The sequence below is a fragment of the Callithrix jacchus genome, chromosome 10 (assembly GCF_049354715.1).
Source record: "Callithrix jacchus isolate 240 chromosome 10, calJac240_pri, whole genome shotgun sequence".
In the NCBI taxonomy this organism is placed as follows: domain Eukaryota; kingdom Metazoa; phylum Chordata; class Mammalia; order Primates; family Cebidae; genus Callithrix; species Callithrix jacchus.
Window position 1 is genome coordinate 111,401,141 of NC_133511.1, and position 17,765 is coordinate 111,418,905.

General features: G+C 61.3%; 3 protein-coding genes across 27 annotated transcripts in view; 2 read left to right on the forward strand and 1 right to left on the reverse strand.

Annotated features, from left to right (window-relative positions):
- The window catches only part of DGKZ (diacylglycerol kinase zeta), a 48,955-nt gene extending 47,326 nt beyond the window's left edge, over positions 1–1,629 (forward strand). For 16 of the 20 annotated variants that reach the window (XM_035262501.3, XM_035262500.3, XM_035262502.3 and 13 more), the window contains 4 exons: positions 62–182; positions 273–306; positions 537–636; positions 906–1,629. In XM_035262501.3, the coding sequence (XP_035118392.2) occupies positions 62–182; positions 273–306; positions 537–636; positions 906–1,022 (372 nt within the window). In that variant the 3' untranslated portion in view covers positions 1,023–1,629. Of the gene's footprint in view, positions 1–61; positions 183–272; positions 307–517; positions 637–905 lie in introns of all 20 variants that reach the window. The other 4 variants (XM_078340935.1, XM_078340937.1, XM_078340932.1 and 1 more) reach the window with 1 other exon arrangement.
- A 355-nt stretch (positions 1,630–1,984) lies between these two features.
- On the forward strand, positions 1,985–4,860 carry MDK (midkine). 3 transcript variants are annotated; one of them, XM_035262514.3, is made up of 5 exons: positions 1,985–2,230; positions 3,130–3,206; positions 3,367–3,537; positions 3,657–3,818; positions 4,526–4,860. In XM_035262514.3, exons 2-5 carry the CDS (start codon positions 3,131–3,133, stop codon positions 4,549–4,551), a joined length of 435 nt encoding a protein of 144 aa, XP_035118405.1. In that variant the 5' UTR covers positions 1,985–2,230; position 3,130; the 3' UTR covers positions 4,552–4,860. The 3 variants fall into 3 exon arrangements, with proteins under 3 accessions (XP_035118405.1, XP_035118406.1, XP_035118404.1); XM_035262515.3 differs by lacking the exon at positions 1,985–2,230 and adding an exon at positions 2,255–2,367; XM_035262513.3 differs by lacking the exon at positions 1,985–2,230 and adding an exon at positions 2,802–2,862.
- CHRM4 (cholinergic receptor muscarinic 4) lies at positions 4,845–14,566 on the reverse strand. 4 transcript variants are annotated; one of them, XM_078340959.1, is made up of 2 exons: positions 14,259–14,566; positions 4,845–7,610 (listed from the first exon to the last, which is right to left on the reverse strand). In XM_078340959.1, the coding sequence occupies exon 2, from the start codon at positions 7,579–7,581 to the stop codon at positions 6,142–6,144; it is 1,440 nt and encodes a 479-aa protein (XP_078197085.1). In that variant the 5' UTR covers positions 7,582–7,610; positions 14,259–14,566; the 3' UTR covers positions 4,845–6,141. The 4 variants fall into 4 exon arrangements, with proteins under 4 accessions (XP_078197085.1, XP_002755204.2, XP_035118401.1 ...); XM_002755158.7 differs by lacking the exon at positions 14,259–14,566 and adding an exon at positions 13,308–13,465; XM_035262510.3 differs by lacking the exon at positions 14,259–14,566 and adding an exon at positions 13,220–13,465.
- Between the last annotated feature and the right edge of the window lie 3,199 nt (positions 14,567–17,765).

Sequence of the window (17,765 nt, forward strand, 5' to 3'; positions counted from 1 at the left end):
GAGCTGGGGGCAGGAGGGGTGGCCCCAGGAGCCCCAGCCCTGCCATGCCTCCTGCCCTCAGCTCCAGGAGCTGCACCGAGCTGGGGGCGACCTCATGCACCGAGACGAGCGGAGCCGCACACTCCTGCACCACGCGGTCAGCACCGGCAGCAAGGAGGTGGTCCGCTACCTGCTGGACCATGGTGAGCCGGGCTGTGGGGCCCAGGGTCTGGGGCCAAGGCGGGAGGAGGAGGGGCTGCTAGGCCTCTCTGACCACCCCTCCCCTCCTCCAGCACCTCCAGAGATCCTCGATGCTGTGGAGGAAAAGTGAGTATCTGGGCAGTGCCGGACCCTGGTCACCCTGGAAACCACCATCTTCCTCTCACCCCTCCTATTTTGTCAGGCCAGAGCCCATAAACTCCTCCTGGCCACATCTGTCATCCCCTGGGCCACTCCTATTGCCCCAGGGCCCCGAACTTCCTACCCTTTGTGATGGCCCTTGGGGCAGAGGGGTCAGAGGACGGGATGGGGTCCACAGCCAGCCGCTGCTCCCCCAGCGGGGAGACCTGTCTGCACCAGGCAGCAGCTCTGGGCCAGCGCACCATCTGCCACTACATTGTGGAGGCCGGGGCCTCGCTCATGAAGACGGACCAGCAGGTGAGCAGACGGCCAGCAGGGAGCCCATGCCCGGGCACCAACCAAACCTTTGCAGAGCTCCAAGAAGGGAGCTGGGGCTGGGGGCTGTTCCTGGGAAGACATAGTCCAGACCCTGGGAAACCTGAGCCAGCAGGGGAGGAGCTGGTGGGTGGAGAGGCCTCTCTCCCTGACTAGGCCCCTCAGTGGAAGAACCCCTGCCTGGCCTCAGCCAGCTCCGGATGGGCCACGGGCCTCTGGACCCTGCTGATCGCAGCCCCGCCCTCCTCCAGGGTGACACTCCCCGGCAGCGGGCTGAGAAGGCTCAGGACACCGAGCTGGCCGCCTACCTGGAGAACCGGCAGCACTATCAAATGATACAGAGGGAGGACCAGGAGACCGCTGTGTAGCGGGTTGCCTATGGGCAGCAGGAAGGACAGTGCGGCCAGGGGACGAGCGCCCTCCTTGCCCACCTCACTGCCACATTCCAGTGGGACGGTCACGGGGGGACCCAGGCCCCAGGGAAGGAGCCCTGTGCCGCCCCCTAAGGAGCTGCCCAGACCTAGGGCTGGACTCAGGAGCTGGGGGCCTCATCTGACCCCTTGAGGCCCCTGCGGGACACGGAGGCTCACAAGGGAACAGGACACGGCTGGGTTGGACATGCCTTGTGGGGGTTCTGGGCTAGGGCGCTCCCCGGCCGCAGCAGATGCCTTCCGAGGATTGGAGGGTCTGGAGAGGGAGGGAGGCCTTCGGGAAGAGGCTTCTTGGGCCCCCTGGTCTTTGGCTGGGCCCCCAGCCCCCGCTCCTGCCGCACACCCCCCCCCCCCGGGCTTCCTCCCGGAAACTCAGCGCCTGCTGCATTTGCCCGCCCTGCCCTGCTTGGCACCCGCTCCGGCGACCCTCCCCGCTCCCCCGTCTTTTCAACGCGGACTGTGCGGCCTGGGGGTGGGGGGGCGGGACTCTCTCGGTGACATGTTTACAGCTGGGTGTGACTCAGTAAAGTGGATTTTTTTCTTTTCTGCTTTTCTTATTTTGCGGGGGAGGTCTAACAAGCAGCGAAGGCTGCCGGGTTGTGGGGACTGGACGCCGTCGACAGCACCTTCCCGGAGCCCCGGAGCCCCGGTTCCTGACCTCTGCCCAGCGGCCGAGCTCGTCGGGGCAGGGGCCGGGGGCGGGGCCGATCCCTCCAGCTTCCCGCTTCCCGCGGGGAACAACAATGAAAGTGAAAGAGGGGTGGGGCGGGGGGCGAGCCCAGGCTCTGTGGCCCATGTGCCCTGTGACCTTGAGCAAGCCCCTCCCCCAGGCCTCGGGGGCTCTCCTGGTTTGGAGGGACCAGGCGAGGCGATGCAGCAGGCCCGCGGTCTGAGGGGGTGGGCTTTTGCAGCCGCCGCTGTGGCTGGGTCTGGAACTTCTCAGACGGCTCCTGTCAGCGCGAAGTTTCACCAAATCCAGGCCTGCAGGCTCCTCCCCCAAGACCCCCACTCGCCGCCCCTCAAGCCTGTCCTCCAGGAAAGGCGGTGGGCGCCCGCACTCGTGCCTTTCTCTGGGGACCCGGGTCCCAGACTCCCCCCTCAGCACAGCAGAGCGCCTCCCTGCCCACCCACGGAAACGGACCCAGGTGGGGCCGCGCCACCTCCCCAGCAGCCAGCGGGGCGCCGGGGCTGAGCCCGCCGTGGGAGGGGAGCGGGCCCGGCGGGTTATACGGGAGCGGGGGTCTTCGTGCCCTGCTCGTCCCCAGCGGAGGCTCCGCGGCAGGCAAGGAAAGTCGCGGCCTGAGAACAGCCCGGGACCTGACGTCTAGCAGGGGACGACCCGGGATGGGGGCAGTGGGCGGCAGTGCAGGAAGCCCGAGTGGGCCGGGGACTGGTGTGCGCGGGCGGGACGAGGCCCGGGGCTAGGAGACCCCGGCTCGGAAGATGGGTCCGGGAAGGGCCGTCGTCGCAGCGCAGAGGGCACCGGCGGGGCGAGACGAGGCGAGGGCGCGGAGCTGGGCGCACGGACGCGGGAGCTAAAACGGGGGTCGCAGGCGGGAGCGGGGGCGGGGACGCCGTGGTCGGGGGCGGTGCGGGTTTGAGGGGAGGGGGCGGGGCGGGTCCTTCCCTGGGGGGTGGGGAGAGGGGGCGGGGGCCCATGTGACCGGCTCAGACCGGTTCTGGAGACAAAAGGGGCCGCAGAGGCCGGAGCGGGACAGGCCTGGCGCGGGAGGGAACGAAGCAGCGCAAGCAGCGAGCGAGCGCACGGCCGCCCCAGGTCCGCCCGGCCGCGGCCGATCTGGGGGCTGGGGGCTGGGGGCTGAGTGCTGGGGGGTCCGAGCTGCGTCCTGGGCTCGATGCGTCCCCCGGGAGTCGCGTCCCGGCTAACGGCGAGGGGCTGGCCCCAAGTCCTCCCACAGCCGCCACCTTAGTAGCCCGACTGGAGGCCTGGAAAGTGGGGCACGCGGGGGTGGAAGGGCCCTGCACGCGGCCCCGGGTGGGGAAAGGGACGGGACAGGGAGTCTGACTCAAGCTCTTCCCCCAGGATGCAGCACCGAGGCTTCCTCCTCCTCTCTCTCCTTGCTCTGTTGGCGCTCACCTCCGCGGTGGCCAAAAAGAAAGGTGATGAGGGATGATCGAAGGAGGGCTGGGGACGGGCAGGCGAGGCTCCGCCACCTCCGGGCTGGGCCGCCTGGGTTCCCAGCCTGGAACCCCAGGAGGGCGGCCCCCGAGGGAGTCTCCCCATGCACCGGTCCTGAACTCTGTTCCCCGCACGTTGTAGACAAGGTGAAGAAAGACGGCCCGGGGATAGAGTGCGCGGAGGAGTGGGCCTGGGGGCCCTGCACCCCCAGCAGCAAGGATTGCGGCGTGGGCTTCCGCGAGGGCAGCTGCGGGGCCCAGACCCAGCGCATCCGGTGCAGGATCCCCTGCAACTGGAAGAAGGAGTTTGGAGGTGAGGCGGGGCGCAGGCAGAGGGCAGGAGAGGGGGGCACAGCCACGCCGAAGGCTGGGCAGACTCGTGGAAGGAGGCCGCGGGCCGCGCAGCGCTGACCCAGGCCGCTCTCCCGCCAGCCGACTGCAAGTACAAGTTTGAGAACTGGGGTGCGTGTGATGGGGGCACCGGCACCAAAGTCCGCCAGGGCACCCTGAAGAAGGCGCGCTACAATGCCCAGTGCCAGGAGACCATCCGCGTGACCAAGCCCTGCAACCCCAAGACCAAAGCCAAGGCCAAAGGTCAGTGAGAGGAGAAGGGGGTGGGGCTGTAACAGGGGGCTGCCCCCGCTTTCCCGCGCCTGTGAGGAGACTTCTAGGTTAAACCTCAAATTTTGAGTCCTGGCCAGTGGCTTCCTGACATCGCCTCACTCGACTATCCTGCCTGGAAAAGTCTAGAGATGGGCAGTACAAGAGGGCCCGCAGGTGGTGCTGGGGACAAATAGGGACCAACTCAAACTACTCCATTGGAGCATCTGGCTTAGGACCCAGAGAAAGTGCCCTGGAACGGCTGGCCTTTGTCAGCTCTCCAGCCACGGGCAGCATTCAGTCAGTTCTGCCCTTTCTAGTGTAGGGAGGAGGTGGGGGGGGACCCTGGGCCTCTCTTAACTGACTCCTGACTCAGCCCAGCGAGGCCAGCAGGACAGGGGCGAATCTGCCCGCTTCTCAGGTGAGGAGGCTAAGGCTGTCCAGGACTGCTGTGACCAGGACCAGGACCAGGACTGGGAACTTGAAGCTTTTCTGATCCCAAGTGGAAATAGGAAGCTGGGGGTGTCTGATGTCCACATCACAATGGCTGCCCCATCCCCTACTTCCGGGTCCGCTGATCGGAAACCACTAGGGGGCAGAATCTCCCCCTTCCCTGATGCCGCGTGTTTGTGCAGCGGGCGGTCTGCAGTGGGTCGCCCTAACTGCTGATATGGTATTAATATTTCTTTCTTGTTTTACAGCCAAGAAAGGGAAGGGAAAGGACTAGAGGCCAAGCCTGGATGCCGAGGAGCCCCTGGTGTTACCTGGGGCCTGGCCCACGCCCTCCCTCTCCCTGGCCTGAGATATGACCCGCCAGTGCCTTCTGTCTGCTTGTTAGCTTTAATCAATCATGCCCTGCCTTGTCCCTTTCACTTCCCAGCCCCACCCCTAAGTGCCCAAAGTGAGGAGGGACAAGGGATTCTGGGAAGCCTGAGCCTTCCCCAAAGCAATGTGAGTCCCAGAGCCCTCTTTGTTCTTCCCCACGATTCCATTACTAAGAAACACATTAAATAAACTGAATTTTCCCCCAATAAAAGCTTTTCTTTTTTTAATATATAAAAGCCCCTTCCCAAGGAGTTTGCTGTGGAAATGTGTCTGGGGCTGGGAAGCTGGGAAGAAAGACCAGGCTGCAGGGACTGGTGGGTTTCAGGGGGTTGGGGGCCTGGTGGTTGGTGCTCCCCAGAGCTCATGGAAAAAGAACAATTTCAAGAATTTCTTCCAGGGCCCCTGAAAGGATGCCCCCCATCAAGTCCCCTAAGCCTTTCAGTCCTCATATCTCCCAGGGACCAGGGCTGGGGAAGGGAACCTGCCTGACACTGGAATCACCACGCCCATCTCAACCTCACCCAGTTAAAGGTCTTTTGGTCCAACCCACAGCCAATCAGGAAGGTTCTACCCATGGGGGGGGGGCAGCAGATTGGGGGTTGAGTGCCTATCTCACTGCCCACCCCCACTGTCACGGAAACCCGAGTAGGTCGATGCCTTTCTTCTTGCCTGTGTGACCCAGGCCTCCACCCTCCAGAGGCCAGAGGGTGAGAGGTTTGAAGAGAGTAGATGGGAACGCTGCCCACCACAGCCTCACCCTGACTTGACGTGTGACCTGGGACAGCCTTCTAAGGCTGGGGAGGCAGGGGCCTGTCTTCCGAATAAGTGGACCCCCCTTGGCTCAGCCTGGGATTGCAGGAGGCCAGACCTCAGTTCCTGAGAGAGAACCCCTGACCTCCCCGCTGCCCCGTCTTACTGTGACAAGGGCAGTGCTGCTGGGGTTGGGGGGACCTGGCCTCCATCATGCCCACCCAGAACCTGGCTAAGCAGCTGCAGCCAGAGAAGATTTCTGCCCCTGGAGTGGGATTAGGGGAGAGGGGGCTGAGCCTACATGCGGGGTGCAGGGGGGCGGAAAGCACCGATTACAGCAGAATAGGGGACCCCACCCCTCCATGCCCTTCCCAAGCCTCCTTCCAAGCACTGGCCCCTTTGTTCCTCCTGAGGGGGCCCTGGGCTTCGGCCCCGTCCAGATGTCCATTCTTCCAGCTCTGCTGATGGTTGGTCACAGTGGGGCAGGCGCCCACCCAGGCCAGCGCCAAGGCCACAGAGGTGGGCCAGGCAGCCCCAGTTCAGACAGACACTCCCTGGGGTGAGCCTCCTCAGCCTGAGCAGAGATCTGATCTCTGAATGCAGCCAGAGCCTCTTCTGAACTTCCTCCTCAGCGAAAGCGAACACGGAATGGTGCCTGCAATTCTTCCCCACAGCAGGTGAGCCATGTGGGCCCCCAGCACACACACGCAACCCCAGCACCTCCTAGGGCACTCCTGCTTGCCTACCTAGCAGTGCCAATGTTCCGATACTGACACAACAGCAGGTGCCGGAAGGTCTTTTTAAAGGTGGCATTGCAGAGAGCGTAGCAGGCGGGGTTGATGGTGCTGTTGACGTAGCAGAGCCAGTAGCCGATGGACCACACGGTGTCAGGAATGCAGCTCTGGCAGAAGGTGTTCACCAGGACCATGACATTGTAGGGCGTCCAGGTGAGGATGAAGGCTAGCAGAATGGCAAAGATGGTCCGTGTCACCTTGCGCTCCCGGGCCGCCATCTGCCGCTTCTTGCGCACCTGGTTGCGAGCGATGCTGGCGAACTTTCGGGCCACGTTGGCCGCGGGGCGCATGCTGGCCGGTGTGGCAGGCACGATCTCAATGGCTGTCACACACTCATTGCCCGTCTGCTTCGTCACAATCTGGATCTTGGACCATTTGGAGGCTGGGTTGAGGGCTCGAGGCTGCAGGGGAGGGGCGGGCATGGCAGGCGTGGTGGCCTCTGTGGTGGACAGCTCTGTGGCTGGGCGTTCCTTGGTGTTCTGTGTGGCACTGCCTGAGCTGGACTCATTGGAAGTGTCCTTGTCAGCCATGGGGCGCGGCGGTGGTGGCAGCACCGGTGGGGGGGCCTCCTCCAGCTTGCCATTGCGCAGCTCCTCCCGGGCGGCCTCCCTGGGCGGGGGCTTCTTGACGCTGTGCTTCATCAGTGGGCTCTTGAGGAAGGCCAGCGTCTTGGCTTTCTTCTCCTTAGGGCCTTCAGGCCGGTGCTTGTGGACCCGGCTGCGACTGGCTAGGGAGATGTGGATGTACAGCACCGTCATGATGACCACAGGCAGGTAGAAGGCAGCGATGGCTGTGCCGAAGGTCACTGCCGGGTTGGACAGGAACTGGATGAAGCACTGGTTGTCGGGCACCGTCCGCTTGCCCACCACAAACTGCCAGAACAAGATGGCGGGCGCCCAGAGCACGAAGGACAGGACCCAGGCGGCGGCAATCATGAGGCCTGCCATCTTGGTGGTGCGCCGGGCGGGGTAGGTGAGGGGTTTGGTGACGCAGAAGTAGCGGTCAAAGCTGATGATGAGAAGGTTCATGACGGAGGCATTGCTTACCACGTAGTCCAGGGCCAGCCACAGGTCGCAGACCACGGCGCCCAGGGGCCAGTAGCCCTTGATGATGTACACGGTGTAGAGGTTCATGGAGAAGGCGCCAATGATGAGGTCGGCACATGCCAGGCTGAAGAGGAAGTAGTTGTTGACTGTCTGCAGCTGCCTGTTGACCTTGATGGACAGCATCACCAGGATATTGCCCACGACAGTCACCAGGCTCAGGGAGCCTGTCACCGTGGCGATGAAGACCATTTCCACCGTCTCGTAGCGGTTGTGGGTTGACGACGTGACCAGGCGCACGGACTGATTGCCAGAGCTGGCATTGACGGGTGTGAAGTTGGCCATACTGGTTAGCAGGGGTGGGTAGCCCGTGTCTGGGGAGGAAGGGAAGAGAAAAACATAAATTGCAGAAGAGGATGGTGGGGTGGGGGGGTTGTACAGAGGTACAGAGGGACATTCTCTGGCAGACCTTAAGAGAACTCTGTCCTGCCCTCCCTCACTTGTCCTTTCATTCAACATCAATTGAGCACCTACTATGAGGCAAGCACTGTTTAGGGTGCTGTGGCTTCAGAAGTGAATAAGACACACATGGCCCCTGCCTCATTGGGGGAGACATGCAAACACGTGAACTACTAAAAAAGCTCTAGAAAGAAAATAAGGCAGGTGATGGGAGAGTATCAGAAGGCAGGACGGGCACGACTCCGTGCTGGGTGATCAGGGAAGGCCTCACCCACCGGGTCATCTGGGTGATGAGGAGGCAGCCACAGGAGGAGCTGCAGAGAGTGGCCCCACCAAGGGCGGTGGCCACAGCAGAGGCCCGGAGGCAGTGCGAGGCCTAGACAGAGGCCGGTGTCAGGGGAGCCCAGGGAAGCAAGAGGAGGATGGGAGTAGTCCCAGAGGTCCCCCAGCGTGTGGGTGCTGGAAAGAGGTGTTCCGTCATCCATTTACCCCCTTGGTCATTTCTTTCTTTTTTTTTGAGAAGGAGTTTCGCTCTTGTTACCCAGGCTGGAGTGCAATGGCGCGATCTCGGCTCACCGCAACCTCCGCCTCCTGGGTTCAAGCAATTCTCCTGCCTCAGCCTCCTGAGTAGCCGGGACTACAGGCGCGCACCACCATGCCCAGCTAATTTTTGTATTTTTAGTGGAGACGGGGTTTCACCTTGTTGACCAGGATGGTCTCGATCTCTTGACCTCGTGATCCACCCGCCTCGGCCTCCCAAAGTGCTGGGATTATAGGCGTGAGCCACCGCGCCCGGCCCCCCTTGGTCATTTCTTAACACCTGCTCTCTAACCCATGCAGAATGCACCGAGACAAAGGCAATAATAGGGGTATCTATGAGCACCCAACACTGACGGTCTAAGTGTCAGGCACCTTTGACACTTAAAACAAGAAAAGCGGGGGCCGGCATGGTGGCTCACACCTGTAATCACAGCACTTTGGGAGGCTGAGGCAGGCAGATCACAAGGCCAGGAGATAAAGACCATTCTGGCTAACACAGTGAAACCCTGTCTCTACTAAAAAAATACAAAAAATTAGCTGGGCGTGGTGGCACGTGCACGTGTCTGTGGTCCCAGCTACTTGGGTGGCTGAGGCAGGAGAATTGCTTGAACTCAAGAGGTGGAGGTTGCAGTGAGCCGAGATCCCGCCACTGCACTCCAGCCTGAGCAACAGAGCAAGACTCCATCTCAAAAAAGGAAAAAAAAAAAAAAATTGCTTATACCCATTACTGGAAGTAACAGGAAAAAAAAGTGTCTATTTATTTATTTGTAGAGACAGGGTCTTGCTATGCTGTCCAGGCTGGTCTAGAACTCCCAATCAAGCCATCCTCCCACCTCCTGAGTAGCTGGAATTCAGGCGCCACCATGTCTGGCAACAATTTTTATAGTGTTAACTCATTTCATCCTCACAACAAACCTATGAGGTAGATACCATTATATTTTTTTCTTGACTACGTACAAATGGGGAAACTGAGGCACGGAGCTGTTAAAAGCCTGACTGAGGTTCCACAGCTTCTTGCGTCATGTTGCATCATGTTGCTGGTAGGGATGTGTGCGGGGAGGGGTGGTGAGAGGAAGGCACTCTGGTAACTGAGAGCTCTGGCTAAGGGAGGCCAAAGAGCTCAGAAGGCAAAAGGCTTTGCAGGGACCAGAGGTGGTGGGTGGAGCTGGGCACCCTGAAAGGAGGAGAGTCCTTGCAGAAGGGGCTTTGGGAGGTAACTGCCACTGTCGCATCCCTTTCCTGGAGCCCTCAGCTCCAGCCACAGGGCAGACAGCTGGGAGGTGGACAGTGCAGGGGTCACTAGGGGCTATCAGAGACGCCTGGAGCCCAACTGGGGACCAGTGAGGTGAACGGATTGTCCCAGAGGGAAGAGCAGGGCTGCCACGGCCTCCCTTTCCCTCCGAAGTCCACTCCCCATACCAGCAGCGCCCTAGCTGGAGTCCCCACCGCAGGCCCTTCCCTGAGCCTGCCCTCCCTCCCACCAGGCTCCTCTTAGCTCTCCTCCCCCTCTTCCTCTTCCCTCCATGTGAGGGAGGCCCACGCCAGCTCCGAGTGCCAGGGCAGCCGCTCAGCCCAGCCTCCTTCACACCCGCCAACACACACACCGCTCCACAGACGCACGCGGGCCCATCACAGCCACGCCAGCCCAGCAGGCATGGTCGGATACGCAGTTCTGTGCGTCTGCGTGTGAGAGGAAGAGAGGGCACGGCAGCTGGCTGTGGAGGAAGGAGCACTAACCCGTACCCTGCGCTCCGGCTGTGTGGCCTGAGACAAGCCACCTCACCTTCCTGTGCCTCTTTCTCATTTGCAGAAGACAGGATCCTGTCCTGGGAGATCCTGCCCAGCAGCTATAGGGATCAGCACCTAAACTTGATCTTCATACATAAACACGAAAATGCACTGCCGGCTGGGGCCAAGGGCCAGGGTAACCACCCCAAGTCTGGCCCCAGCCCTTCTACTCTACCATGGCAGATACAGACTCAGCCTCCTAGCCTGACAGTTCAAGTTCTGTTCTAAAACCTTGTAGAAGGAGAGGCTGAGAACAGGTATTGTCACCCCAAGGTCACACAATGAGTCAAGGGCAAAGACCAGATACTGCCCTCTCTTGGGGTTCCTGACAACCCCATTCAGCTCTGAGAGCCTCTGAAATAGCAGCTCAGGTGTCACTCTCTGAGCTGTCCCCTCCAGCACCAGGAGGCTGCCCTCCCCCTAGCATTCACAAGCTGGAAGGGAGAGGACAGGCAGGGGCAAGCAGTCAGCCAGCGCCAAGGAAACTGGCCTTAGCCTCCCAGGGCAGGATACAGACCAGCAGGATGATAACAAACGTGCTGGAGGTGCAGAATGTGAAAACATAATAGCTCTTGTTTATTGAGTGTTAACTATGAGTCAGGAACCCCTCTGAGCTTTTAATATAGATTATCTGGTTTAATCCTTACAACAGCCTGAAAAGGCAGGTATCAGTCTCCTCATCTTACAGATGTAAATATCCTCTTATAGATGAGGTTAATGTTAGTCAACTGGCCCCAACTCACTGGGTTTGGAAGTAGGGGTGGGGGCAGGAGAAAAACCCGGAAACCTCCTTCTTAAGTCCAAGGTGCTACTACTGCTCAGAGTTGACCTCCTGCCTCCGCTCCCCTCCCCACCGGAAAACCACACAGCTGAGGTACTGTTCAGGAGAGGCTTGGGTAGGGTCCCCTCGCATTCCTGCTGGCTTCTCGACTTAGCTTTCCCAGAAGACAAGCGATGTCTTGTCTTCTCCCAGATCCTGGCGGCCGGGTTGAGCCGGGACCACAGGATGGCCGGTGGTTAAGTCCTGCTCTTGGCCTGCATGAGGGAGCTGCCAGGTGCTGACGGGGCGAGGCTCAGGGTCTCCCCGACTCAGCCCCGCCCTAGCCGTCGTCTTTTTGGACACCTCGGGGTCACCCGCAGACATTCCCACCGCAGGCCCCTCTGGCGCGTTTCCCTGGAATCCAGATGCGCCTGGGATCTGGGGAGCGAGCCGCCGCCGCCGCAGGGGCTGTGCGCACCGCTAGATGGCAGTGTCGGTCGCTGCTGCCCGCTCAGGACCTAGACCGTGCGGCCGCCGTTCGCCACTGCCCCCAGCTCCAATTCGATTGCGAACCCAGAGGAGCCCCCAGGCAGAGCCTCCCGGGGAAGGGACGTGGGGTCCCCTCGCCAGGCCCTTCGGGACGCCGCCCCGGAGCTGCCCTCCGATCCGCGCGGGGTTCTCGGGTGGGAAAGTTGAGGGTGCCCGGATTCCACCCGGCACCCGGCGAGGAACGTGTGGGCGGGAGCGCGAGTGCGAGTTCTGTTTGTGTGTGCCTACGGGGGAGCGCGAGTAGACGCTAGTAGCTGTCTGCATGTGCGTGTGTGTGCGCACGGCCACGCCTGGATACCAGTGCGCCCGTGAGAGCGCGTGAGCATGCCGCGCCGTGTGGACACGTGCATGTGCACGCGTGTGCGTGCCTAGGGTGCTGTGGCCGGGAGGATGCACACGGTTCGGGTGCCTCTACACCTGTGGGCTTGCATGCACAAGCAAATGCAGGGCCGACAGTGGGTGACCGGTCACATTCCAAACGCCCCTGCCGGGAGACTCTGCCAGACCTTAGCTGTCCGCCTGAGCGCGGAGAGGGTCGGGCCAGGAGCCTGCATCCGGACTGCGCCTGTCCTGTGGATGGATAAGTGTCGTGCGGACAGGACAAGGAGGCCAGACTACACTAAGGGCTGCGACGGGCCACCTAACTTTGGGGAGGCCGTCTTAGCCCGGTGCCCAGAGGTGTCCAAGTCCTCAAAGATGTGGCAGAGTCCCAGCCTCAGACTGACATTTGTCGGGGGTCCGCTGAGACAGTCGCCCAACCCGGCCTTGAGGGACATCAGGCAGGCTCAGCTCTGCGAGCCCCTAAGAGGCATTATCGCCAAAAGACGCCCAGTCTCGCGGCGAGAGGGCACCGGCAGTGCACCCACCCACAAGGCAGAGGCCCAGACAGAGCTCGGGTCAGGCGAGTGCAAGACTCTTGTCCCCCGCTCCTCACCCTGCGCCCTACCCCAGAGGCACTGTCTAGCCACTGCGACCAAAGTGGGCAGCCAGTTTTCTCACGCTAGGGTCGGGCGGGCCTCGAGGGCCGGGTTTTCCTGGGCCATCTGGAGGCTCCTCCACGTCTCTGCCGTGGTCGAAGGAGCCCTGGCTCTCCGGTGCCCCGCCCTCCCTCCAACCCCCTAGCACGCAGTTCCTGCAGCCTCTGGGCGTGGGCACTGTGCTTTCCCGAGTCCTCGACCCCCTCTTCCCCGGGAGAGACCGGAGTGGGTGCTCCGGGCGTCCGTGGGGTGGTTTGGGGCGTAGGTCTTCGGTTCTTGGGCATTCACTCCATGGCTCTGGGAAGGCTGTGGCCCCTGGAGCGGGAGAGGAGACTCCGGAGTTCAAGGGAGGGAGAGGCGAAGATTTGGCACCGACATTGTGCCCAACACTTCCGTTGCGGGGCCGGGGTGGGGTGGGGGGAACTGGAGCTGGAAGACCCCAGAGGAGGCTGGGCAGCAGCGGGGGTTAGTCCCGGAGTGGGGGAGGGGTGCCGGGGAGGGCCGGGGTGTTTTCCGTCGGGGCTCAAGGTCGTAGAAGGAAAACTCCAGGGGCCGGAGTGGGCTGGCAGCGCCGGGGCAAAGGGGCAGAGGGAGAAAGAGGGCGGGGAGACGGCGGGAAAAGGGCTCTTTGGGGCTTCAGCGCCCGGCGCCCCACAGAGCCGCCAGTGGGAGGATTGGAGTACCGGGTCCCACCCCCGACGGCTGCCCCTGGCTCCGTAGGGGCTGTGGGCGGGCACTCTCCCGCCCCCGACATCCTGGATGCCCACCCCTTCCCACGGGCGCACCTGGAGAAGCCTCCGAGAGACCCCGGCCTTGCTTCCAGCGGGGTCCCCCAGCCCCGGCCCTCTGCAGCTCCTGGCACCACGCTCGCCCCGGAGGGGTTCTGGCGCCCAGTCCCAGTCGAACCCACCTCTGGGGAGCCTCAGAGCGTCCCGGGGACCTGCTTCCTGCTCTTCCCGGCGAGCCCCCCGCCCCCGCGCCGCCGCGGAGCCACTTACCCGCCGCCTCTGCCCCGCTCCCCTCGCGCCAGACAGACGGCGGGACGGACGCGCGGCCCGGCGGGCCAGCGGGGCGGGCGGCCGGGCCGAGGGCCGGGGGCGGGGACGGGGTGTCGAGGGGCGGCCCCTGCTCCGCCCGCAGCTCCCGGCGTTGTGGCTCCGACTCGCGCTCACGCTCGCACTTTTCCCCGAGCCGCGTGATGTCACGAGGAAGCAGCCAATCGTGGCAGGGCCGCGCCGCCCGCCCCGGGCCGGTCACCCGGCGGCGACGCGCGGGGGTCACCACCCGAGGCGTCGGAGACCCCGGCGGTCCGCGCCCCTCTCGGGGGCCGGCCGGCAGCTCCTCGCCGGGGCACCGAAAGCGCCGCTCACGGCCGGCGGCGAAGGGGAGCAGGGGGCGCTGCCCTCCGGGGGTGGGGTATCCGCGTTGTCATGGGGACGCGGCGCCCCCTCGCGGGCTGGGGAGGGAGCTGGCAGCGGGTCCGGCCGCGCTCCCGCCTCCACTCTGACCGCACTCCCGGGACCCTGAGCTATTTTCGCGCCTCTCCGGACCTCAGCGCCCTGCGCGGCCCTGCTCACGGTTTGGCCTCGAGGCGCGGGAGTCTCACCCCAGCGGGAGGCTGCGAGTGGGTGGGGCGGGCTGCCCCGCCAGGGCTCCGTCGGGGCCGAGGGCCGGGAGCTCCAGCCGCGCCGCTGTGTGCCGGCCGGGCAGCCCGCGAGGAGGGGCGCCGTCGGGGCCTGGGTGGACTAGCGAGGGTCGGCCGGGGAGAGAGGAGCCCACCGCGGTCCACTCGCCCGCACCCGCTCGGGTTCCCTGCTCGGCGCTCCAGGCCGGGGAAAGGGCGCGCCCCCGCTCTCCAGTCCTGGGATGGGACGCGCCGCCCGTCCAGCCGCAGCCTGGACCGCGAGTTCACCGCAGCCTGTGAGGGACAGCCGGTTGCCCAAGGTCACCTGGGCCGGAGCGCGGGACAAGACCCCGGAGAGCGGGCGGCCACTTTCAGAGGTCGCTGGGAACCCGCACGGGCCGGAGCCTCAGGACGCCGGGCCTTGCCCAAGCCGGGCCGACAGCGGGGCGGCTTCAGCACCTCGGAGAGCACCCGGCGCTCCGGCCCCGCGGCCTCTCGGGTCTGATCCTGCTCTGGCTCTCGGCTCCCTCCGAGAGCGCCCTTCTGAGCGTCCGCCGGGGTCGGACGCACCCCACAGCTTCCAGGACCGAGGCCTGTAACCCAAACGCTCATTGCAAACATTTGATTAATCTTAAGAAGTCTGGTTTCTTCTTTCGGGGAAACAACTCGAGACCCTCCCCCGAGGGCCAGAGGTGGTGGTGGGGGGGCGATTGCGGGGGCGGCCATGGAGGAGAGGCAGGAGCCTCTTGGCAAAGAAGGGGAAGGAACCCGTGCAGAAGCCTGCGCTGCGGGGCTGTGGGTGTGGGGTTCTCCGCGCTGAACCCGGAAGTGGAGGTCGGGTCCCCAGAACTCCAGAGCGCGAGGGCTGGGGTTGGTATGAGTTGAGAACTTCAGGGCTGGGGTTGGTTGGAGTAGGAAGCCATCTTCTGTTGTTACAAAAATGATCGGATCTCTCAAGACCTCATAACTGGGGATGACAGAAGCACTACTGTTCTTGCCCCACTTCACAAATAAGGAAAGTTGGTTTATAAGACCCTAAGACTGCAGTCCTGCACTTGTTCCACTTTGCCATGTCCCTCCCAGGACCCAAAAGAGTGTGGTACTCCTTGGAGGAGGTGGGGGTTGTGGAGGAGGAAGGCAGATCCTTAAAACAGTCAGATGAGAAAACAAGCAAGGCCTAGGATGGGAGGCTGCAGATACCAGACATGCCTCCAGCTACTGACCCCCAGCTCTTCCAGAAGCTGGCAGGCACAGTCAGTCACTTTAATTTCTCCACAATCCCTGCTATGAAGGGGCTTTTGACGTCCTGCAATCTCCCAACCCCCAGAACCCTGGAGAGTCGAGCTAGGAACAAGGGGACCTGATGGTTTCTCTGCTGTCTTTGATGCCACTAGGTTAACAGAAAAGTAACAGAATTTCTCTAAACCTATTCCCTCATCTCCAAAAGGGACTGCCCCTCTTTGCCCTGCTGACGCCACAACCTTGTGATGTGTGAGGGGCCTGCAAAGATTTTACCACCAGAGAGCTCTGTCATTGGGCAAGGGCCTTCTAAGGAAAAGAGTTGGTATGGGGACAGGAAGGTGTTGACAAGGGCCTCCAATGGGGTTGGGGGAGGATAGCTGGCACCATCCAGAGACAGCAGAGGCAAGGCCAGCCAGGTCTAAATTTGGACCATCTCAGCTGGGTGGTGGCTTATGCCCATAATCCCAGCACTTTGGGAGGCCGAGGCTGGCAGATCACTTGAGGTCAGGAGTTTGAAACCAGCCTGGCCAACATGGTGACACCCTGCCTCTACTAAAAACACAAAATTAGCTGTGTGTGGTGGCACACACCTGTAATCCCAGCTGCTCAGGAGGCTGAGGCAAGAGAATCGCTTGAACCCAGGAGGCAGAGGTTGCAGTGAGCCAAGATTGTGCCACTGCGCTCCAGCCTGGGCAACAGAGTGGGACTCCATCTCCAAACAAGCAAACAAACAAAAAACATTTTTGGATCACCTCATCCCTAGGGGCCTGCTCATACCCTTATCCATAACCAAAGCAACAGAACAAGTCAGGGTCCCATTTTTTCTCCTACACCTCATCTTCCTTCTGTAGAAATGACAGTGGCTGGGTGAGGTGTGTGCTCAGGAATCAGACACGACCTGGCTCAAACCCTGGCTCTGCCAGTTGTGTGCTTTGGGAGTAGGGATAACAGCAGTAACGTTATCCCTCAGAACGTTTTTTGAGTTGTTTGCATTAAACAAATTAACAGGACCCACTATCAGACTAAGGAATTCTTCCTCCTACGGGTAGTGGGGAAAGGATGTGGGGCAGTGGGCTCCCTTCTCCTTCCAGCCTTCAATGTTTAGCTCAAATCCCACTTAAAAAACAAAGAGAGATAGGGTTTCACTTTGTTGCCCAGGCTGGACTTGACTCCTAGGCTCAAGTGATCCTCCTGGCTCAGCCTCCCAAGTAGTTTAGGACTACAGGTGCCTAAATCCCACCTGTGAAAGGAAGCCTGCCCTAACCACTTGTGTGCTCTCTGGGCTTGAATGATTCCAGAGCACAGAGCTAGGAGTAACTTTGAGGTTCTGTAGTACAAGCCCTGCATCCTAACAAGGGAAAGTGAAGCCCAGAAAAGGCAAGTGGCTTGCCCAAAGTCACACAGCTAAGTGATGTGTCTTTCAGTCCAGAGTTCACTGTTACACGTAATTTTCTAGAAAATGAGTCTTGCCATGGTTTTGTATTTCGTTCTTTTTTGAGACGGAGTTTTGCTTGTCGCCCAGGCTGGAGTGCAGTGGCATGATTTCGGCTCACGGCCACCTCCGCCTCCTGGGTTCAAGCAATTCCTGCCTTGGCCTCCTGAGTAGCTGGGATTACAGCATGTGTGACCACACCCAGCTAATTTTTGTATTTTTAGTAGAAACAAGGTTCCTCCATGTTGGTCAGGCTGGACTCAAAACTTTCAACCTCAGGTGATCCGCCCACCTTGGCCTCCCGAAGTGCTGGGATTACAGGCATGAGCCACTGCGTCTGGCTGATGGTTTTGTATTTCTTGCGGATTTATCTTTTGGTTTTTGTCTCTCTTGGAGCAGAATCTGAAATTCCGTGGCCAGAATTGGCATCAGGGACAGATTTGGTTGCACACACACACACACACAAATACTCAAAAGTACATGCTGCTAGCAAAAAGCCCTAGTGTTGCTTGGATTTTCTTTTATGGCTCTTGAAGAGTTGGGACAAATATCCTTGTCCCACTTGAGACAGAGTCTCACTCTGTTGCCCAGGCTAGAATGCAGTGGTGAGGTCTCCCCTCACTGCAACCTCTACCTCCGGGGTTCAAGCGATTCTTGTGCCTCAGCCTCTCTAGTAGCTAGGATTACAGGTACCTGCCACCACGCCCGGCTAATTTTTTGTATTTTTAGTAGAGACATGTTGGCCAGGCTGGTCTCAAACTCCTGACCTCAAGTGATCTGCCCATCTTGGCCTCCCAAGGTGTTGGGATTACAGGTGTGAGCCACTTGCACCTGGCCAGCTGGAAGCTTTCAAGCAGCCAAAGCCCGTAAACAGAGCAGGCCTTTCGGCCACTGGAGGGAAGACACAGTCAAGAGAGACCTGAGCAGCTAAGCCATTGACACCTTGCCTGCAGACAGGACCAAGCCCCTCCGCCCGCCTGGCAGGCTGGACACCTGCTGTGTGCACTTTTCCAGGACTGGAGGGGATCCAGCTTTCTGGCCAGTTACATCACCTCAGGACTGTAGTCCCGTGTGGGAACCTATTAGGATGAACAGCCTTCGATCATTCCTACATACCCACCTGCCACTGGAAAGTGGTCCCAGTCTGTAGCAGGCCCC

What these genes read in the sequence shown, in the direction of transcription:
- MDK (XM_035262514.3), top strand. Translation starts at nt 3,131, where the DNA reads ATGCAGCACCGAGGCTTCCTCCTCCTCTCTCTCCTTGCTCTGTTGGCG. An exon ending in CTGGAAGAAGGAGTTTGGAG is followed by an intron (nt 3,538 to 3,656) that starts GTGAGGCGGGGC and finishes CTCTCCCGCCAG; the next exon opens with CCGACTGCAAGTACAAGTTT. An exon ending in GACCAAAGCCAAGGCCAAAG is followed by an intron (nt 3,819 to 4,525) that starts GTCAGTGAGAGG and finishes CTTGTTTTACAG; the next exon opens with CCAAGAAAGGGAAGGGAAAG.
- CHRM4 (XM_078340959.1), bottom strand. Translation starts at nt 7,581, where the DNA reads ATGGCCAACTTCACACCCGTCAATGCCAGCTCTGGCAATCAGTCCGTG.